Source organism: Strigops habroptila, chromosome 3 (assembly GCF_004027225.2).
Source record: "Strigops habroptila isolate Jane chromosome 3, bStrHab1.2.pri, whole genome shotgun sequence".
Classification (NCBI taxonomy): domain Eukaryota; kingdom Metazoa; phylum Chordata; class Aves; order Psittaciformes; family Psittacidae; genus Strigops; species Strigops habroptila.
In genome coordinates, this window is record NC_044279.2 from 80,382,446 (window position 1) to 80,405,637 (window position 23,192).

A 23,192-nucleotide genomic window follows, 5' to 3' on the forward strand; every position below is an offset into this window, starting at 1 on the left:
GTTAATAGGTTTGTCCATGTAATAGTCAGGAAAAGCACATTGCAGGATGAAGTTTGTCTTAATTTTGCCAGCTGCCATTAGCTATAGCAGTGTGTCCTCATCCAGAGTTGGGGCTCTGAAACTCACACATGAAACTGCCTCGGAGCATGGGAGGATCAGTCAGCAGCAGCTGGTACATGCAGTGGCTTTTGACCAGAGCATCTGCCACTGGTGGGAGCCTGTGGTGAACTTCCTGTGTCACTGTGTTTGGGGCAGGCCTTCCAGGTAACTTGAATGGTCTGCTTTCCCTTTTCTTTCCAAGGCGTTGTAGGATGGCAGCTCCTGCATGTTGGGGCAGAGGCATCTGGCTTGCTTAGGGGACCAGACTGAAGAGAACATTCCCCGAAGGAGGGAGCTGCCTGTAACTTGTAGCCTTTGTGTTGAATCTTGTGGTTTAGGGGTGTAAAGAGGCATGGTGCTCCCCTGCCTCCCTAGCCTGGTCTGCAAGTCTGGCTGGGTTGCTGACACCTGCGACCAGGGCTTGCAAGCTCAGTGTCACCCATGGTCACATGCTGCCATCTGCTGCTGAACTCCCTTGATGTGGGGCTTGCGACAATCCCTGGGCTCAGCCACCACCTCCAGGGACCGGCTGGGCCCCCAGCAGCTGGAAGGCGGGTATACAGGCAACCATTTCCTGAGGCCTGGGCTAGCACTGGTTTTCTGGCTCTCTGAAGAGAAATTGCAGCTGAGGTCTGTCAGCAAGAGCATGCCGGCTCCTGCAGCGACCTCTCCTGGGCAGGAGAGGAAAGGGAAAGGGAGCGGTGTCGGCTTTAGTATGTTGGAGACATAAAGAAGAAGGAGGTAGGCAACCATAAGATGCCAGAACAAGAGCTTTGATGGGTCTGGTTTAAAATGGACCAGAACAGCTTTGCATGACAGCAGAGTTTGTATGGGCTTTTATTGAATGCTTCCTTCAGTCCAATAGCAGCTTTGCCTTCATGCCCACCATTATCACAGCTTGTAATTCAAATGCTTTCCTGAATGATGTAAAACTGACCCTGGTCACGTTTTCAGAAGCACAATTGGAAGATTTTTATTTTTATTTTCTTCATTCCTCTCGGCAGGTTGGCAGTAATGGAGCTGGTGTTTCCAAGTGTAACCAGGTTCTGCTATCCTAATCCCTGCTGCTTCATTGCCTTCATGCACAGACATCACAGTGTAGGGCTTGGAATCAAGATGTCCCAGGGCAGGCACATGTCTCATTCTGTGGTCTGCCAGTGTGCATGCATGTGTGTACGTATGTTGTCTTCAAAGTTTGGCTCATAGGAACTGAACTCCTGCTAGTCTTTTTTTCACAGTCTAGTCTAAGCACTTGTCCATAAGTGCTGATCATGGTGTTAAGCACACTGTTCAAAAATGTGTGGAGATGCTACATCAGTAGTGCTAAACAAACCATCACTTTGGTTAGCTGTCAGGGGCAAGGAGCTGGATTCCAGTGCCAAGAGGAGAGGGATAGCAGAGCATTTTCTTTGGAGAATATGTGCTAAGATGCTATGGATGCAGCATCATAGACTCTGTGTCTGGCCCAGAGTTAGGGACTGCTGTCACTAATACCTTAAGCTGAAGTCAATATCATGGGTGCGTGTACAAAGTATGCTTGGAAATGACTGCTGTGTATTTTTGGGGTAGAAGAACAGGAAAAATCCTGAAGCAAAATATTCCGTACAGAAAGAGGTTACTGTAAGCAGAGAAGCTGCCCTGGGTAGCCTGGTCTAGCTTCAGAAGTAGTCCTGCTTTGTGCAAGGTTTGAACAAGTTACCTCCAGCATGAAGTATTTCCTAGCACAACTTCTGCGCTAGGCTCTGGTGAGGTGGGTCCTGCAGTGCGCCAGCAGTCTCTGGTGAGACGTCTGACATGCAGGGTTGGTAGGTGGTGGGGAGCACTGAGGTCTGATGGTGATCCTTCAGCTCGGGGAGGGCAGAGGCTGTGCAAGGACCAGCACAAGGTGTTCACCTGGAGAGTGTGGCCTTCAAAACCAAAAGTAATTGTGTTGATGTCTGTGTCATGAGGAGGCTCCTGTGTGTGGTTGAACCCAAAAGCTAGAGTACTTGCTGCTTGGCATTAAAACTTCCCCAGCATATTTCAGTGATGCGGTGCCAGGGAGTACCTGGCTGAGTTGGCTGTGCTCTCTTTATCCAGTTGTCTCCAGATGGCGTTTGCCTTGTCCCATCCTGACTGGACATGCAGGATGGCTGCATGTGCTCTGGAGGCAGATTGGTGTCCCTCACCCTGCTGCTGGCTGGTGGGAGCAGAGGCTCCAAACGGCGTGCAGCGCCTTCCTGGCTTTAGGGCGCATTGTAGAGGACAGGGCAGGCTATTTACCATCTTCCTGCCAAATCTATCCTTGGGGGTAGAAGCAGTGTGGAGGAGCCACGCGATGCCCGTCCAGGATCTGGGAGGTTTCTCCTGCTATTCCAGTGCCATCTGGTGGGACAGCCTAACCGGTGCAGCTCTCCCGAAAGCCTTTCTCTGAGGGGGCTTTACTGCACTCCCCTCGTGCATGGAAAGGATGTGAGGGAAACAGCTTGAGATCAAATAAGAGCGGTCTTAAAGTTACAGCATGAGTCTGGGTGGTCTTACCTGATACCCCCCATGCTTGCCTGGCAACTGTGGTTGTTCTCTATTTTGGTGCTTTTATTTCCACTCCTCCTGCACCCTCTTAAAAAGGGAGCTGAGGTGCATTCTCCTCACTGGGCAGAGGTGTAGCCAAACTGAATCCAAGGCCATTGAGATCTGTGTGATCCTTGGACAGAACTAACAATGAAGCAGGAAGGAGCTTCTGTGGGGAGGTATTATGTAGCTACAGCTTATTCATGCAAGTCCTATGTGCCCCCTCTGAGAAGATAAACTTCACAGCCCTGCCTCTGAAACAAGCCACTGGGTCTGACCAGGACTTGGATGTGGCCCACGTCTGGAGTCAGATGTGTGGCTGGGGCAACTGCCGTACCTGGATCTGATTTCCAACAGTTTCTGGCCTCGAGACTTGTGGCTCAGATCCAAAAGGGGATGGGGGTGAAGGTGCAATGGTCCCAGTAATAGCATAGAACAAAGCTGTGAGATAATGCATCTGAAGTTGTCCTCTGTTGGCTTTGTTTGGATAATTTGTTAATTAGAGGAAATAAATAAAACATTTCTCTTCTGAAGAAACAATCCTGGATTAATGGTATATGTAAAGAAGTGGGTTGGGGCTTCTTGTCTGTTTGAAAGTTCCCTGGATACTGTTCTTCCTTCTCTCATTTCTTCCCTTACTGAGGGATTTTGGGAGCCTATCATCACAGATGAGCACACGACTTTGCCTTTCTGAAGCTGATTGAGTTTTAACTCCCTCAGCTCAGATAGCTTTGGGACATGGTCTGGAATGCTTGAACAGCTCTTACTAAAGCTTGGCAGAGATGTGAGCAAAGGAGGAATACACAAACCCTTTTATTTGGAGGAACATTTCTTTCTCATCTCTCCTACTTTTCTTTCCTTCCCCCATATTCTGCATGGGACTGTAACTAGCATTTTGGGGAGTTGCTGGTCTCTGCCAAAGTGCTAGAGTGTTACTCTGCACTCAGAGTTTTGCTCAGAGGAGTGTTGCTGCTGACTCAGGCCTGCTTGTAGTGAAGTGCTGCCACCTGCCGGAAATTAGTGTGGCTTTACAGTGCTCCCTTCTGTTTCATGCGTCCCTCTCTCTGGTCTTGCCTCCCTTTCTCACTCTCCATTCTGTTCTGCCCTGTTTCCTCTTCACCTCTGGATGTTCAAATGTCCTTTTCTCTCACCTTTCACAAATCCATATAACCTGTTTCCTCCTAAGTCTCCTAGTATGGCTGTATGGCTCCCTGGTTCACTTTCTGTCATCAGCAGGAGTACCTGCTTCCAGAAGAGGTCTCTTCTCCCTGCAGCTCTGGCCAGTGTTCTTAGCCTTGCATGAGAAATGGGTAGGATGCCTTTCAGGTCCCAGCAGGCTGCGGTGCTTCATCACCATCCCCTGGAGCTGGGGTAATTCAGCTCCTGCAGTGAGAACTGCAGCATCCTGTCCTAATCAGTTCCTTGCAGCAGGGTACACAGTGGGATCTCTTATTGCTAGACCCGCTCTAACCAGCCAAATTCCTAAGGAGTTCTAAAGAAGACCTCTTTGATTAAATATCTGCCATCCCTTACTAACTGCTTGATTTCAGGCCTTGGGGCCTCATTCTCCATGCTTTAGTGCCTTTTTAGGCTCTTCCCTTGGCTGCAAGGGCTCTGCTCTCCATGGCCTTTGTACCTAGGAGAGGAGCAAGGTGGTGTGGAGAGGGAAGACCAAGAAGGCAGCGTGCATTCACTTTTGATGCTCTTCTCACCCAGGTGCAGGGACAAAAAGCCAGGGTTAGGCTTAGGCTGTCTTTATCTGAGTGACCTGGAGAATTGTGGCAGCTAGAGGGTGCCATTAGAGCAGGTGATGCAGAACTGTTGTTTCAGTGTGCAGCTATGGTCCAGGTAAGATCAGAGCAGAGAGCTTTATGGAAGGACTGTGTGAGCTGTGCTTGAATAGGTCTTGTGGGAAGAGGTCTTGTGTTATCAATGCTCCATTCAAGAAACTGAAGAAAACCACACATAAGGCTGAGTGATGATAAATACTTGGATACATGAATGACAGTAAATTGAGAAAATACGGTTTGGCTAGAAAAGTTACCCCTGCTCCCTCCCTCATTTCTGTCTTTCTGCCTTTTTTGCTGTCTGCTTTTCTTTCCAGAATGCAGCAAGTTGCCTTCCCTGTGTCTGTGCTAAGGGGGAGACCCCACAAATAGAAGATTGCTCCCTAGAAGGCTGCTCTTATACCAAACGTCTCCCCACTGTCAGCCCAGCTGGTTGAGGAAACTGAAACCTGCGCAGTGATGAGAACCACACCAGCAACAACCTTCATGCTGTTGGCTGCAGAACCTGAAGCTGTGCTCTTAGTACTTGGCCAACCTTCACCTGATAGATGCTTTGGACAAATAATCTAAGAAAGACCACACTGATGTCAGTGCTTAAAAACTAAAACCAGGGCAAGCATACAAGTTGTTCTGCTTTAATGCTTTGCCCCATATCAAATGTTATCAGCATAGGAACTTGCTGAGTAGGGTGTGGTTACTTTGCACTAAGTTAACCCTCAGTGCATTTCTCTTGCACTATTTTTTAACACTTTCCACCTTTAAGCCAAGTAAGCTTTCAGGATGCCCAGCTTCCTGGGTAAAGGAGTCCATTGCCCTAATCTGTGTTTATGAAGAACCATCTTCCTTCATTAACTGACTCCTTTCTATTGCCCATAGATCTTGTATTAAAAGAAACAGAAATGTCTCAGTCCTCACTCAGCCTTTCCTTGATGATTTTGTAAACCTCCATCTCTTCCCATCTTCAGGGTAGAACTGTTCTATCTTAATTTGTTGTTCTTCATGCCGCAGTCATGCTACACCTTTTTTTCACCCTTGTCTTTCTTTGAGCCTTTTCTGGACCTGCTGCACACTTCTTGAGATGGTTTGAGTTATGAGGACATAACAATACAGTGCCATAACAATATTTTGTTTTGTTCTTTGTGCCTTTTTCACTGTGCCCAATGTTTAATTTGTTGCTCATTCTGCCTCTGAACAGATTTTCTCATACAACTGTTATAATCTGAGATTTTTCTTTACGTTACCTCTGAACCCATTATTTTATGTATGAAGTTAGTGCTGATTTTCCTAAAGTGCTTTGCTTTATTACCCATTTCCCTAAAGATCATTGCTTACATACACAGGACTCTGTCCTTTTATCACTGTGCTACTTGGTCTCATCTTTCTACAGTTCTTTGCAACTGGCTCTTGAATAACTGCCCTGAACAATTTGGTATCATTAGCAGATTTTGTCATATCATTTCTCTTTGCCATATTGTTTAAAGAAATATTAGTGTGTATCCTATTACAGACCTGGTAGAGTTCTGTAGGTGCTCTCCCTCCACTGTGGGAATTGACCATCAAGTCCTACTCACCTTTCCTGTCTGCTTACTGTGAAAAGATCTTTCTTCTTATCCCATGGCTGTCCAATTTCCTTAGAAGTGTTTGCTGAGGAACTCAACAGATAGCTAGATTATTCTCATGCATGATTGTTGATCTCTTCAAAGAAATACAAGAGCAGAATTTCCTTACAAGTCTTATATTGGCTCTTCCCAAAGTACATCATACTTATACATGTCTATTAATTTTATTCTTTTGTTATAATTTCTATTAACTTGGCCGCTACAGATGTCAAAACTTTAACTTCCTAAATCTCCCTAGACTTCTCTCCTCCCCACTCTTTGATATATTCCTTGACATCCTGTGATCTGCTGATTAAAGGGCAATTTAAGGCAAGATGCCTCCCACTGCTATTAGCAACTGTTCACCCCTGACTTTCTTGGGAACCCCTGGGACCATTTTGTCCAGACCTACTAATTCCACACCTTTTGCACAATCACTTTTATTTTGGACAGGTTCTTTGGTTTAGTCTCCCACAAAACAGGGGTTTTGTGTAGTAACTTCTCCAGTTTCTTCCACTGTCACAGATCATTACTTTAGCTTTGTTTTGATGTCCTTGTTCTCTCTGACTGCTGCTTTTGTACCCTGCTCTTCAGTTGTCCTCAAAGCTTATGAAAAGGTTTCTGCTTTCATTAGCTATAGGAAAGGATTTATTACTAATTCTGATGGCTTCTGCTACTGTTTTTCAGACTTTTCTTTTACCTTTGCTTTGTTGTGCTTTAACACTTAGTGGAGGTTATGATCACTTCAATTTTCCTTGTTTGGATGCAAGGTCATCTTATTGAAGAATGCATACTGATAATCCCTTTGGCTTGACATTTTAGCCACATCAGCTTCCTTTTGCCTTTTGTCAAATCTTCCAAAGAGGTACTAGGTATTGGCTTTGGGCTCCCAATGTGGTGTCTCTATATAACCTCCATACCACTTGTGATGACTAAATTTGCCCAGCTGCCCGTCTCCATATTCTGGCTGGTTTATAACAAATGTCTCATTTCCCTGCAGCTTCCACCACAGGTGTGCTCAAATTCAGAAGGGGATTTATTTATTTTTTTTTTAGGAATGTGGGGGATCCCAGCTTTAGGATTTAAGTCCTTCTCCCTGCTTACAAACTCAATTTTAACTGATTCACCTTGATTTCAAAAGAAGGCATGTGCAATGGTGCTGTCTCCTCTGCTGTTACAGGGAGCTGCTTGCTAAATTGGGTGAAACTGGCTGTGAGGTGAAAGGCTTGCAGATACTACTTTACCCAAACTTCATCAACAGGTAGGGGAGAAAAAGTGTTAGTGCCTCTGCTGCTTTCTGTCTGGGTCAGCTAGCCAAATGGTACCCACACAGCTCGCAGAGCAACCAGCTAAAGGCAGCAGCTGGAGCGTGAGTAAGGAAGGGAAAACAGGACTGTTGTGTTGAGCAAACGCGAGTCCTAGAAAGGATCTGGGGCTGCGAGGTGTGTGGGAATTAGGAGAGTGGGAGGTACTGGGCAGTGCTAGGTAGGGTTTAGATGAAAGATATCTGTGGGGAAACACAGGTATTGCAGGAGGACAAAGGAGTTCTGCATGGGGTTGGCAGAACACAGGTGGAAGGGGAAGGGAGGACCTGTGTAACAGCAAGGGGAATGCAAGGAAACAAAGTGTGAGGGTTTATTTGGTGGTGGTTTCTTTCTTTTTTCTTTTTCCTTTTTTTTTTTTTTTTTTTGTTGTTTTTGTTTGGGGTTTTTTTATTTTTGTTTTTAAGCAAGGTTTCCTTTTTTTTTCTTTTATTTTTCCTTTTTATTTTCAGCCCCACAACTAACTGCTGGACTCAATTCTCCATTTACATGCCATCAATGCATATGAAATTCAAAGCATAAATTTTACCCTTAGGAATACTACCCAGCATTGTACCCCATGGAAGTATGATTCAGGGTTGAATTTTGACAGCAAGCAACAACTCTGATGGCTGAGAAGGAAGAGTTGAGCTGTCTCCTGAGGTCTGAGCATAATCCAGTATATTCTAATAAAATCAACAGCTATATCCTGAATTTGCGTTTGAAATGCCTCAGCTGTGTTTGGAGATGTGTTTCAATGGCAAAAAGCTCATGAAGATATACTGTGACTTCCTTCTCTATCTGCTGATTGTATTTCCTGTATTTCTTCACAGTGGAAAGCTTGAAACCCTGCCGGGAAGTAAGTGTTTTCCCCTGCTATGATTTGGTTGGCTGGAACAGGAGGGAAGCACACAGAGGGTTACTCTGACTGAAATCTCAGTTTGAGGCATAACTAGGTTTCAGTAAACACTTTGGGAAGCTTAATTCCTGTGAGAAGGACAAGCCTGAAGGCAAAAGAAAGTGCTGGAAGGATGCTGGAAAGAAAAGCAGGCAGCATGCACCAGGCTTCTGTCCTGCAGCTGCTGTTCTGTAAAAAGCACTATCATTGCACACAATACTAAAAGGAGAAGTGAAGCCAGCTCAGTGCACATGAGGCATGAGGAGGCCCCTTGGTAAAGAAATCCAGCTACCTATGCCTTGTTCCATTCAGGGGCAGATTCTCCATAATCTGTGGCAGACATGCACTACTTCCCTTCCTTGCCCTTTACCTTCTGCTGCATTGTTCTCCTCTATTGTCTGATGCATATTCTTCGTTGCACTGTCCTATCTCACCTCCAACTCAGCTCTGTGTACCTTCTGGGCTAGCTGCCCAGATGTTCTGTGAGCATCTCAAGTCAGGAAGGAAGAAACTCCATCTAGACAAACTAAGCAAACAAAGCTTTCTCCTCCTTCCTTCTGGTTGTTTTGGAGACCTTACCGTAGGTTTTCAATACTTAGAGGGGCTTATAAGAAAGATGGAGATTTTTGACCCTCATCTGTAGTGACAGGCCAAGGGGCACAGGTTTTAAACTGAAAGAAGCTAGATGTAGATTACCTATAAGGAATAAATTCTTTATGATGAGGGTGCTGAGGTGCTGGCACAGGTTGCCCAGAGAAGCTGTGGCTGCCCCATCCCTGGCAGTGTTCAAGGCCAGGTTGGACGGGGTTTGGAGCAACCTGCTCTAGTGGAAGGTGTCCCTGCCCGTGGCAGGGGGTTGGAACTGGATGAGCTTTAAAGACCTGTCTAACCAAAACTGTTCTGTGATTCCTGAGGCCTATCTGCTGACTGAACCATTTTTCTCCAGGGCATCCTGACTCACTAGCATTTCCTCTCAGAAGTCTTTCTGATTCAGCATGCATCTCAGCAGCCATTTCCCTTAAATGTCTCCTTTAAATATCTGCCCCAGCTTGAAGTCAGGCTAAGCAGTAGCCTGACATTTTCCTCAAGGTAATATCAGAGGCCTTTACCAGAAAGCAGAAAGGGGGGATAAATGACAGTGTTGGAGAAAAAAATATAAACCATTCCTTTTCAGCATCAAAAATGGAGCCTGACTCCCTGAAGCAAGCACTGCTCTGAATTTCCACAGGTTGTGGTAGAAAGGTCTCTGTGTGTGCTCCTCCCAACAACCTCTCAAACCAGCAACATCATTTTACTTCTTTTTTTCCTGCTTTGCTTGTTCTCCTCCTCAACCCTGGCCTCATTCTTCTCTGTTTCTCCTTGGATATATCAAACTTCTGACTATTTCTGTTCTTCTGCCTAAGGCTGAAATTCCCCAGTCTCACTTTTGAGGCAGTTCCTCTTTTGTGATTTGTTCTGTTGCCAACTGGGGCTGACTTCCCAAGATGAGATGTAGCATGCAATATTTGATGTAGCAAATGCAGCATAACCACAAATGACAAGTGAGAGCAGAATGCATTTTATACACGGATGTGCCACAGCTTAAACTGGGCTAAGATTTGTGACGGCTGCAAACCTAAGAGCAATGGTAGAATTACTAACAGACTAAGAAAGGCATGAAGATAAAGAAAGGAAAGAGAGTTAAAAAAAGAAGGATGGAAAAAGAAAAACAAACTAAGACATCCTAAAAAGGAAACCTATCAGCTGAGAATCTGATATGGGGAAGTAAGAATGCCACTTCCTTTCCAGTTGTTAGTTTCTCGTTTTTCTTTTCTCTCTCAGAAGTTTCCATAGTGTCAGGTCTGATGTCCTGGGCTAAGAAACAGAGCATTTCTGAATTCCCAGGAATTCTTAAGTTATCACCAGTACTTCCAGTGTTCAGCACAGCTGCCTTTGACAGACAGAAGGTGAGGGAGCAGATGGGAAAGGCTCAGTAACTTACTGGTGTCTCCCTCTGGAACCAGGCACCTGAAAGACCCACCTTTTACGTGGCAAAACTAAGGACAGGGCCAGTGATCACGCTGTGATTAAATGGCATCAGAAATCACTTATGCTGAGGTGAAGTTCCAGAATACATCAACAGCTGCAGTGGTCAAAGGTAAGGATGGGTTATTCAGGGGAGGGGGGCCTGGAGAGAGTGGGACTGAAAAACAGGGAACAGAGACTGATTTCTGCTTCCTGCTTGGTCTTGACAAATTGGTGAGAAAACCGAGTTGTTTACCACTACATGAGCAGGAGACTGGAGGAGTTTTGAAGCAAGAGGGTCAAGGAATGTCTGCAAGAGGAGAGGTGGGAATCTTTAGCTATATGAACAAAGATGACTACTGGGAGCACAAACACTAGGTTTCAAGTGAGCATTCAGTAAGGAAAGTATTTGTGCTCCCTTTGTCCTCTGGTTGCAACACCAACAGTGGTGAATGGTAAAGGGTCCAGGATGGCTGCTGTACAGTAATAGTGCTTAGCCCTGGTACAATGCAAGTAGTAGCTGCCTCCTTACATGTTATGTAGTCATGGATGAGAGAGTAATTTTTGGACAAATGCTGAGTACCAATAGAGACTGTGATTTATTACAAGCAATCTGATCTGCCACAAAGGTTGAGGGGCTCCTGGGGCAACAAATGACAGCAAATAAGCCGAAGTCCTGGCTGCTACTGCTCTTGCCTCTGGGAGAGTAAGGCTACAGATTCCTGCTCATGAAAAGAGCAGTAGCAGAGAACCAACATCTCTCCTTATAGTAGAGCAGTCAGTTGTCCTCTGCAGCTTTGTGAGAGGTGGCACTGAATGCAGAAACTTACGTCGTCCATTGTTCTTGGTTGAGAACTGAGAAATGGTCCTTGGAGAAGAGAGACCCGAAGTTACAAAGAAGAATGGGCTTGAACAAATCACCCTTAAATATACAGAAAAAGAATTATCTAAGATCTGTGGAAAGATCCAATTCTGTGATTGATGTCTACCACTCCTGAAAAATAATTAACACATTGAACAAACAAAATTTTATGGCTATTAAGAATCTTGTCTGTAAAATGGTGCCTTTTCTGGGTTTTGTGTAAATTTAAGTCATGTTCTGATCAGTATTTATTGTGTAATCATTACGCCACACACAGGAACACATAGAAATGTTCCGTGTGTGGCTTATTTCTCCCACCCTTAGATACAGGACCCCACACAACAGCAGGTTCCAGAGGGGTTGAAGTATGTGTGTGTAAATGAATGAATGAACAAATAATTGTTTATTGCTGCTAAGGATATTAATGTGCCTATCTACTGCTTTATCTTAGTTTTATAATTCCAAACAGAGCAGGCATCAGCTCCAGGATATTTCTTGCCTGCTTTGAGGCATGAGTCATGGAAATAAAGAGCGTACATACTCCTGACTGACTTGAAAGTTCACTGTTTTCAATGCACCCAGATGAGCTGGTTCTGATTACAGCTAGCATTTCCATCATGGTGAGCTGGGGATGGTGGAAGTTCTTACTTGTGTTCCCAATGACCTATTCCAAAGAACTTTATCCAGCCGTGTTTCCTTGAGCTGCTGATGCTGCTCATGCTATAGGTTTGGGTGTGTAGCTTTGAATTCAAAGAAATGACCAGTAGTACCATTGCATGCAGTGCTAATATCTCTCACACAGCCTCATGGTATGCTCATAGGATGAGAGTTATGACTGAAAATTGTTGAAAGATTGAGTCTTGCTGCTCTGTAGTCCTTCTAAGTGTTTATTCTGGCCATGCAGACTCTGTGTTGGTAATGACCAAGCACACCTGGGTTTTCCCATTTTGTAGCCTCTTCCAGTTGGACTCAAGATATACCAAAATTGGCAGTCATTGGAAGATAGAGAGGAGAAGGCAGCAGCTAACCAAGCAACATATAATCTGTGATCTGTGGCAGGAAATGGCAGAGAGTACCAGGGTGGCTTTCATGCCACAGTGCAGTTAGGGTTCCTGCATTTCCAACCAGGTTACATGTGCCTAGGAGATGTTGGAGTTACATGCTGAATAACCAGCGTATGCTTATCAGGTTTGTTGTGCTGTGATCATGCTGGACACATTGAAAGCATGTAGACTAACCGCAGGAAGCATGTTGCAGGGAGATTAGCCCCCTGAGTATGCAAAGATGTACTGCACTTCAGTTGTGTTGGTGAGGTGCGTACATACTGGCAGTGCTCTCTGTGCCACCTGGGTGTGAGTGTGTGGTGCACAGGATGAACAGTCAATCTATGGACATGCAGCACATCAAAAGATTGTTTGGACTGGTCAGATCTACTGTCTGAAGTAGATGACTGGACTTCAGATCATGATCCAGGTCCTTGTTTTCCCTGCAAACAAAAGCTCTGGCTAGAAAAACATGATTTGGCCAGGGAAATTTGTGTCTTGTCTGTTTATGAATGTTTTCTGATAATGAAAGATGATGCTTTTTGCCCTACTGTAGAAATCTCCCCCAGGCTTTTGGGAAGTAGTCAGAGGGCTTCCCCAAATAGCAGGTTTCTGGAATTCTTGCTTACTAGGCATGGGTGGCAGGCACACGTGGCTGCTGGCAGACTTGGGAGTTTCATGCTGAACAATGAATGATGTCTCTCTAAAGCTTATTGTTAACCGCAGTCTCTCTCTAAACTTATTTACTCCTGTCCTGCACTTAGTGCTCTTGTTCCTTTACCTTCCTGTTTGCCCTGGCTTGTGTACCTGCCACAACCTAGAACAGTCTCCTAACAAGTATTTGCTTCTCCTTCCCTTTGGCCCATTCTCCTGCCTGCTCCCAAAATCTCTTCAGTTCTGGCAGTATCCCTCTAGAAAAAAGTCAAGCCCTGGCAAGTCTGAATCTGAGCAGGATACTTTACTGAGGCTGCTGGACACAGCCCTCTCTTCTCCTCAGGCATCCAGCCTAGCACAACCTAGTTTTACTACAGCAAATCACTGAACCATGGCTCAGAAAGCAGGCATAGAAGGGATTTTTCTTCTGTTTGAGTTTGGCTGGGTTTTTTGTTTTGTTTTGTTTTAAATCTCCAAGTGATTCTGTGGCATCAGAGCTTTGCACATTTTTTGTCTCCTGTCCTTTTTTGGCTTACACCAACCTTCTACACAGGAAGTCCAAAAAACTATGAAGGAACTGAAGCAGGCATAAAAGGTTTTCTGGGGAGAAGTAAACATGAAATCTTCATGTGAATGTCTCAAGTACCATGCATAGAGCAATGCTGTACTTGGCAGAGTTATACACTCTTGGTATGTGGACTGACTGAAGCATAGTTGACTGTGGTGTTGTGTTTGCTGTGTTCCTTCACTTTCAGTACCTCCTGAGACAAAGAAGCATGAGCGCCATCCCCAGAAATACCCGCCATGGCTCCCATGGCTGATCTCACTGCTGCTTCTTTTGGTGTGCATTGCCCTTGTTACTGTTCTTCTTGGTGAGTATGCATAGGCTGGTTACAAGAGAGAGGTCTAGGGGAAGTGCTGGGAGAAAAGCAAAGAAATCAGAGTCCAGAGGGGAATATCTTCTAACCAGGGGAAAACTCAGGAACAGTTTTGTCATGAGAAGGGATGTAAGCAGCAACATTTGGACTCAGAAAACCTGAATGTTGAATATTTGAAAGGTATATTTAGAAGCAAAATCTTTCCTGACTACTTAAACATTGGGAATTTAAGGGTACAGTTGCGACATGGCACAAACCAGACAAACCAGATGTTTGGTTTGGTTTGCAGGAGCTTGGACTACCACAGCATTATGCCATATGGTTGTGTTATACCCATCCTCTTAGAATGACAGAGTTAGGTGGGAAGGGGCTTCTGGAGGTCTCTAGACTAGTTGAAGCATGGCCATCTTCAGAATTTCAGGGGGTTTTGGGCTTTCTATAAGGTCTCACTTGCATATGTCTGCATATATCTCCCAAATCTTCCACTGTTTGCCCTAAGGCCTCTTCAGTGTTCCCAGATTGATTGATGATCATAATTTTTTCAGTGATTGCACATCCCCATCTAGCAGAGCCTTTTTGGAACTGTGAAACAATTCTCTATCTTCATACCACAAAAAAAGAACTTAATTACATTTATGAAAGGGGTGGGGGGTTGTGGGGAAATGGAGGTGGGCGCACAAGTGTACAGGCAGCTGAACCTGCACTTGAGCTCTCTAAGGTGCTTGGACACACTAATGGAAAAAATGGCTTTTCACAGTTCTGGCACCTCCAAGAGTCTTACAGTATACTAGAATAATTCATAAAGTTATTCTTGCACACACAGTTTGTGGAGACTGCAAACACTGTTTCATTCTCATTTGCTGTGAAAGATCATTCATGGCATGTTTGTACAAATTGTCAGTAAAGATGATGGATTCTGGAAGAGGCATGTTGTAAGGGTAAATTGCTGCCCTTCCTTTTGCTGTCATTAGTTCCCAAGTCCCAGATGTTAGTGTGATAGGTGTCAGCAGGCCACATCAACAGCCCAAAGGACCTATCACTAACTCAAACATTCAGGGATATTGACTGGAAGCTGATCAGGGTGTGCCAAGTAATACAGATGTCTATTATGTAAATGCCTGGGGTTGGATGGAATCGATTCCACCCTGCTCGTCATCTCAGTGTGATGTCCTTCCAGCGGTCCTTCTGCTCTCTGACATGGAAGACTGTCTCTTTCTGTCTGGGAAGGCAGCCATACCACTTGTTTGGGCCAGTTTTCTCAGAGCCGTGGACCAGGGATCCACTCACCCCACACCTTCAGCTCCACAGCATCCCAGGGGGACCTGATGTCAGCTGCTCAGGGCTGGGACAGACTGTTGACAAACCACAGGCAGTTATGGCCACCAGGCGCTGCTCGGGTGGGTCTCGGGCTTCTCTAGCTTTGTTGGCCAGGTCATCCTGGTTAGATCTTCTCAGTCAGTGGTGGAGAGGAGTCCTTGTGGGCAGCTGTGGGATGCTGAGAGCAGAAATGCCTTTTCCCTTTGCTGAGAGGATGGCAGTTACCACTTATGAAATGGAAAGAGACAGCCCAAGGAGCAGTGATGCTGGGACAGTGCTTGGTGGGGAAATGGGGAAACAAGAGTGAAGCCCAGAGATGCTGTGTGAGGAGCTGGGAGGAAGGGGTAATCCTGCTGCCTTTCCTCTCCCTTTCCAGTCGCTCCCTTCTCCCATAGCAATGGTCAGCCTACAGCCCTGAAGCAGAAATTCAAGGAGTGGTCGTGTGATTCGGCGGTGCCAGAAGGCAAAGGTCAGTAGTGCTGGCAGAGGTGCAGGACAGGAACCGTCAATGCTGGGGACTGCTCTGACAGCAAGTGACAGTGGAAGCAGACTCCAGAGAGGCAGACTCCTGTGGAGAGAGGTGGGGGGAAAAAGGATTTCCTGCTAACAGCTTATGGAAAGTAGAGGGACATGTTAATGATGTCCTGGAGGACAGGGTGGCTGTGAACACTGACAAAGCAAAAGGGACAGCATATGGCGGCACAGAAAAGGTTAACAATGGAGCAATAATAAAAGTGCAGCTCTAGTCAGGGAAAGAAGCAATATCGCCTGTTCCCTGCGGCTAAAGGCCTAATGCAAAAGGAGAAGGCAAACCAGATCACTAATAGTGACTTTGTCGAGAGTGGATTACTATGCGTTTGTGTACACAAAGCTTACTGGTCATGCTTCAAAGCAATGGCAAGGAATATCTCTGCTATCCTTGTTTTTTCCAAGCACTTTCTGTCAGGATAAGTGATGTAAGGAGAACATGAGCAGCCTTCCAGTACTTAAAGGTGGCCTACAAGGTATCTGGAGAGGAATTTTTTACAAAGGACCATAGTGACAGAAGAAGGGGGAATGGGTTTAAGCTGAAAGGGGAGATTTAGATCAGATATTAGGAAGAAATTCTTCACTGTGAGGGTGGGGAGATGCTGGAACAAGTTGCTCAGAGAAGTTGCCCTGGCAGTGTTCAAGGCCAGGTTGAACAGGGCCTTAAGCAACCTGCTCTAGCGGAGGGTGTCCCTGCCCATGGCAGGGGATTGGAACTGGATGAGCTTTAAGGTCCCTTTCAACCCAAATCAGTCTGGGATTCTATGATTGTCCCTGGAGAACAGGGATCCTTGTAATTGCCGTCTCTTTTGTTCTTAGCATTCACCTCTACGGTTTCTCCCTGCACAGAGGAAGGCTGGACATGCTGCCCAAAGGGCTGGAAACGCTTCCAAGGAAGCTGCTACTATCTCTCAGGTGATGCAATGTCCTGGGCTGCCAGCGAGCAGAACTGCACTGGGATGGGCTCTCACCTCGTGGTGATCAACAGCAAAGCAGAGCAGGTATGTGCAGGGCTGAGAGGGGGCACAGCAGCCAGAGCCCCAGCACCAGCCCAGGAGGGGACTCAGCCCCTCTTTGTCCTGAAAGGGAGGGAGGATGTCCTTTGTGCATCCCTTCAGCACCGGTTTCCCTCTGCCACCAGCCCCGCTCCACAGGGACTCCTGCCGCCTCCCTCTGCTCAGTCCTGTATCTCATGGACATTGCACTCTCCCTCATTTCCAGGATTTCCTCTCTAAGGAGGTTAAAAAGCCTTCGAGAGGAGAGAATCACTACATTGGTCTGAGTGCACAGGATATGGGCCAGTGGCACTGGGTGGACCAGACTCCATTTAATGTGTCAGCAGCGTGAGTATTCTCAGATGGGAGAGTGTTTGGTGTGGCTTCTGTAGTGCGAGAAAGCAGGGGAGATATGAGGGTGTCTGTTGGTACTCGAGAGGGAAGTGAGATAACTCCTGATGAGAGGTCCATGAGGAGCAGGAGAGGGCTGTGTAGGACACTAGGTTCACACGGCCCTATCAATGCTGGTTATTGGTTATTAATTAACTACCTGTGATGTAGCCATCAATGCTGTAGGCACAGAAGAAGCTGCATCTTGCCAGCAGTAAGAACCCTTCAGAGATGACGGGCCTTGCCTGACCATGTGCTCCCACCATGCCTATGTGCACGTATATACACAGGCATGCCAGTGCTCTAACGCTGTGGAAGTGTGATGGGGCACATGGAGAGACCACCAGGGCTGTCTTTGCCATGTCTTCTTTGGAAGGACAAACTTGTCCTGGAGGCAGAAACATGCCTCTGCTGGGTGTGAAGAAGTGGTGAGCAGCTCCCCCTGTCAGGGCCCTGTTGTGTTTGCTGTAGGAAGAAGGCAAGTTTTCCACATGAAACTGGTGCCAGTGGGATATCTGAGTGGGAGGAAGAGCACTGCTTCTGTCCATGAATCAGCATCTGGAATTTTTCTCTCTCCCCTCCAAACCTTGCATCCTACTGTGGCCTTTTCCAGCAGTGCTCTACAGGGTACGCTGGGGAGTAACATGTCTGTCTCTATCTCAGGTTCTGGCGGGAAGGTGAACCAAGTAATCCAGATCATGAGAAGTGCGTTGTAATCCATCGGACTTCAGGAGCACTCAACAACTGGAACCATGTCCAATGTAACAGTCATAATAGAATTTGTGAAGCTGCAGCAGTAATTGTGTGATGGAGATACCCTTATCCTGAGTAAAACTGGGAAACGAGCAATGAGCTGGTAACAGGGCTGTGATGGGAGGCGTGGGGAACTCTGGAGCCTTCATCTTCACTGTGTTGGGTGGGATGATGTGAGTGGAAGTGATATTACCCTGTGTCCAGCATCCCCAGTGCACACAATGGCTCAGGGAATACATGAAGGCTCAGGGTCATCAGAGCAGGTCCTGGGCTCCTGTGTCCTCTTCTCTCTGAGTGGGTCCAGCAGCCACTGGCTGAAAAGAGATTGAGTTCTCCAGGAAGAAGACACAGGAATGTAAGACAGATGTTCAGAGCTGCTATTTCCTTTGTCTCCTTGAGCAGAGGTGCCTGCTTTTTGTTGAATCACACAGAGAATGACCTCCAGTTGCACTGGTTTTGCTGAACAATTACTGAATTATTATGCAAGAGAAAATACAGTATCAGACCAATGAAAAAGGCTCTGTGTGGTGTGTATCTCTCTCTTTCCCTCACTAAGATGCAGGTGTTTTGTGTAATCATAGAATCATAGATGGTTTGGGTTGGAAGGGACCTTAAAAATCATTCAGTTCCAGCCCCCTGCCATGGGCAGGGACACCTTCCGCTAGAGCAGCTCCAGATGGTAGTGAGACTGAGCATGTATGTACAATACGTACGTATATAGATAGATATGGAAGAAAAAGGAAGTATACATACAAGCAACCACATAGGTCAACACAGACAGAAAGCACTGACGCAAACACAAACAGCATGAGCAGCCCGATTCTGGATGAAAGCCTGCTAGCAATAGAGAAATATATGTTTACACATATACAATACAGACCTCTCCAACTGTAAGGCTTAGTCATTAAGCCATACCAGATGAGAGAGTTCTCTGGTGACATCGCTGAGCCTGGCCCCAGGGAGGCAGCAGACTTCCGTGTGAGTCGAGTCAGGTTTAGTTGACATATTGCCCCTCTGTTCCTCTCAGGATGATGTCACTGATCACAACCACTCTTTTTCCTAGTAGAGTTGGTCATGATACCAGGTCTGACTCACCCATGGCAACTCTTCTAACTTGGATGATCCCTTATCTACTTCATCATATTCCTCATTTTCCTGATCCTCAGGTACCAGGGCCTCGTATCTGTTGTAGAGGGGTACGTGGGAAGGTGACAGTCTGGGGCGTAAAACACCATGTACTCTGAGGAGTAATCTGCTTCCAAGCTCCCCTGTCTCCTAGGTCCCTGGTGGCAAGATGGTAGGAGATCCTTAATTTCTTTTGGTTCGGGTGTCTGGCTTGCTTCTCTCAAGTACAGCTCCACCAGTCAATCTCCTCCTCAGATTGCCTTAGCCGTTCCACTCCTTCTGGTAGTTCTGGCACCATGCAGAGCAAAGCATCAACCTGGCCACATCTTAGACAGCCACCACCTAACATCGCCGACAGGCTCTGGCGCTCGCTACAGCCAGACACCTGGACAGCTACATGTTTATAAGGGACCCCTGTCTCAGTTGCCACATCCTTTCTGAGAGAACTTTGTTTTCTTTGCCTTCTGCCGAGAGGATGCCATTCTTGAGCACCTTCTTGATGACCACTGGCTGAGCTCACCTCTGAAGCTGGCTGGGTTTCTGGGCCCTTTCTGCTCACCCTTCCCGTATGAACTGCTGCACAAGCTGCCACACCATGCTCTGTTTGCCTGCCCTGTCTGCTGTGCTCCCTGGGTGCTGTTTTACCTGCTCAAGCATGATGCCATCCCTCCTGGCACTGCCCACTTTGAGATAGCTGCTGTGTCAGCAGTGCTACATCTCCTGGGCAAGTCCTGACAAGGACTTGGAGCTCCCTTGGTGGCTCTGGACATTCAGGAAAGAGAGTCCTGGATGCTGCGATTTCCCCACATTCTGGTGCTGAAGGCATCCTCTCTGAAGCTACTCATGGTGGAGTAAACCTCATCCTGAGTAAAACTGAGAGACCAGCAGTGACCTGACAAGAACACAGAGGATTTTTTGAATGGGTGTGAATGCTGGAGCCTGCATCTGCACTCTGCTGAGTGGGAATATTGAGTGGAAATGATATGGTCAGGCAGTTGGTGAGCACCAAACTTTTCTTCTCCAGGCTGAACAGTTCTAACTCTCTCAGCCTCTCCTTATACGAAATATGCTCCAAAAGATGCTCATTTGACTTTTCAAGGCACAGGAAACTTTTCTCAATTCCTACAGCCTGCCAAAGATGCTGGCTTTGCAATGAGATTGGCTTTTTCCTGTAGCTTATTTGGACACATGGTTAGTGGTATGGTCAGCTGCCTGGGTAACAACCTGTAGAGAACAATTCAGCATTGTCCTCCTGCCTTTGGTGGCTCTCCAGAAAACAGGCCATATTCCCCCTCTGTCTTCTTAGCAGCATTCACTCTGTGGGCTTCTATCACTACCCAGTGCAGGGCTGGATATGCTGCATCATGGGCTGGAGATGCTTTCAAAAATGCTGCTACTACATATTGGCTGAACTGATGTCCTGGAATGAAAGCAAGGACACCAGCACAGGGTTGGGTGATTGATACAGAATCAAATCAGGTAAGCATGAGTCTTCCTGTGGTAATCTTCCAAGCAGATCCTCAAATCAGCCAATATCTGGTCTTCTGAAGTCTCTGGTTGTGACCCTGGGATTTTCCCTGCTCCCTCCTCAAAAGATCCTGAACTCCAACATCCATAGTCACCACAGCCAAGCTTGCCCCCAACCTTTATATCCCAAACCAGTTCTTCCTCTTTTGTGAGATCCATCAGAGTGTGTCTCTTCCTCAGGTCCTTCACAACCTGTGTCGGAAAGTTATCATCAAGGCCCTCCAGAAACCTCTGGGATTGCTTGTACTTTGCTGCTGAAAACAAAGCTCATACATACTGCTGGGGCCCAGGACTGTGGAACTTGTCTTCAATCCATGAGAGCGCAAAGCAACCAAGAACACGGGGAACAACTTCCTGTGGGACTAATTGTCTCTTCCAGTAATGTCACAGCTGGTAGCACTTCCTCCGTGTTTTCTGCCTTTCACTTTTTCAGTATTTCCTTCTAGCCTTTATTTGACTGTTGCAGATAAGTCTTTCCCTTCAAGTCATTCTGAATTCAAGAAAACTGGAAAGCAGGACTAGCCAGGGGATTCAGATCGGTGGAGAAACTGATGGAGAAACAGATGACTAGATCCAACAAATTAATTTCTGACCATGAGCACGCTTGCTGTTCTTTTTTCGTGCTTAGAGCCCTCTCATGCACTCTCCATCGTGCTTCGGGAGGCTGGCTGCTTCTAGAACCAGGCACCTTCAGTGCTCCCAACATGTGGTTTGCTGTTTTTGAACCCTCTTAAATAGGAGCTGTGTGGCATAATTTTGCAGAAAAGCTGATGAAGTTTTATGTTACAGCTTCTGGCTTTCAGCTTCTCAGATTCTGAGTACCTTTGAAGAAAGGTTGCATTCTATGCCTTCTGCAACCTTGAGTCCTGCAAGATACCCTGTAAGTGAAATATTTCCCCTAGTTCACGTTCCATTGATCTTGGCTGTATCCATGCTGTGCTTGTTGACTCATGTCCATATTGCAAGGGTGTGTTAAAGTAGATTGAAGGTTCTCTAGTGCCTCTTCTAGGAGTGCACTTGTTATAGCCAAGTACCACTGCCTTCAGTGGTTCAGGGGCAGGAAGCCCTGGCAATTCTACGCTGCCAAGTGCCACTCTGTTGCCACAGCACACCGATCTGGCACATATATTTGTGAAGTGACATAACCAAGGGTCACTCATGAAGCTCTTCATGACTGGAGCAGGTAGAAAATAGCTGAGAATCTTTACTTACACAGCTGTGGAAAGACCTACAGGAATACTGAAGTCATTGATATGCACTCTCCCCAAGCATGCTGCTAGTGTTTATGGAGCAGGAAAGAGAAATAGGTTCTTGCCATTTTGGAAATAAAGGGTTTTTGCAATGATTCCAGAGCTTTCCACTGAGAACATAATGTCTCCCATCACTGGTCCTAGCTGCCTTTGTCACCAGGACTACTAAGGAGTTTCTGTGCAGGCCAGCGCAGAGTTTGGCTACTGCCACCACTTCGTGACTCTGCCCTGGAGTGGGACAGAGCTGTTAGTCACCTCAATGTTGTGAGCTCAGCTGTTGATTTCCTGGATGCAGTAGCTTTGTCTGTGATGCTGAAAAGAAAGTAATTTGCTTTCTCTCTGCTTTAGACCCTGTGCACACACCAAAATGAATTCATGTGAGGGTGCTTGCACAGACCTTCATCTTGTTCAAATAGCTTGGAGAGCAACGAGTGTTAAAATAGGAATGTCAGTGCAAACAGCTGTGTGAATTGAATACCGGAAACTATCTTGAGACGGCATTTGCCCAAAACCCATTTGCCAGGGAATTAGCAAAAGGCTTTTAAGAGAGACAATAATTAGTCCAAAAACAAAGTTTAGAAGAAGCAAGAACATTTTTAAGAGAGAGAAGAGAAAGAAGCAGAAAGGAAGTGACAGTCAACACCTGGTTTGATAGTCACCCGGCAACCTCTGCCTGTGACAGAGCATCCTCCCTGTTGAATGCAGTGGGCAGCCTGCATTCCTGGCAGTAAAGGTGCAACATGTACAAACCCACAACTTCAGTGTGCATATATGACCTTGTGCTTTCTCACTGGCCTGTGGGTTAATAGGAAGTGATGTGGGTACACATGTACCCTACACTTTCAGTAGGAAGTGTGTAAGATTAGGGAAATCACTGCTCCTAGAAAAGGGGACGTGTTCTTGCAACCTGTACTTCCTGTGGCTGTGGCGGGATGTGGGAAGTTGCACAAGTAATCATGTGAATGGGGTGGTAGGGGGTTAGAGCTTTTGGGGATTAGTTACTTAAAGACATTTAGAAATTTGTAGCTGTTTGTTAACATTTTGTGTCTGGTATTGTGCTTTATCTGGGTTGCTGATACTGATCCTGAGTATACAGGTAATGGTTTGTCAGTTAATTACATGTGATGAATTAATCGGTAAACTGCTTAGATGCATCCTGATTAGATTTAAATCACATGAACTGAGCACATTTTCCTTCTGACAGTTTTACACCCTCTTTGTTTGCCATACTGATCAGCTGAAGCCAGCTCCCCACCCATATGCACAAAATCAAGTGTATTTTAAAGCAATGACAAATACAATGCATTCTCATTTTTTAACATCTGTGGTGCAATTCAGTGCTGTTCTCCAGCATGACGGCTGGGAACTTTTGAAAATGTCATGTGAGAATCTCACTGTGCTGTGAATCCAGTAGCTTGTGCCTTCTAGTAGCTTATAGTTTCTACAACAATACCAGCAAGCACATGTATGGACCATCTTTCCAATGCAACATAGCTGTTGGATGGTTGCCCCTGCTTGCAGCCTGCTGTTCATGAAAAAACATATTCAGAGGATATCTTCTACATACAGTTTAGGCTTGTCCTCATTTGCAGCTGGTTTTGTGCCCTGCTGTTTTCAGACTTCAAATGATACA

General features: G+C 46.1%; 1 protein-coding gene across 3 annotated transcripts; it reads left to right on the forward strand.

Annotated features, from left to right (window-relative positions):
• The first annotated feature begins 9,108 nt into the window (after positions 1-9,108).
• Positions 9,109-18,175, forward strand: CLEC4A (C-type lectin domain family 4 member A). Of its 3 annotated transcripts, none has more exons than XM_030479876.1 (6): positions 9,109-10,370; positions 13,552-13,668; positions 15,368-15,460; positions 16,339-16,520; positions 16,741-16,862; positions 17,568-18,175. In XM_030479876.1, the coding sequence occupies exons 1-6, from the start codon at positions 10,304-10,306 to the stop codon at positions 17,710-17,712; spliced, it is 726 nt and encodes a 241-aa protein (XP_030335736.1). In that variant the 5' UTR covers positions 9,109-10,303; the 3' UTR covers positions 17,713-18,175. The 3 variants fall into 3 exon arrangements, with proteins under 3 accessions (XP_030335736.1, XP_030335737.1, XP_030335738.1); XM_030479877.1 differs by having other exon boundaries at positions 9,111-10,370; positions 16,369-16,520; XM_030479878.1 differs by lacking the exon at positions 15,368-15,460 and having other exon boundaries at positions 9,112-10,370; positions 16,369-16,520.
• Positions 18,176-23,192: the final 5,017 nt, after the last annotated feature.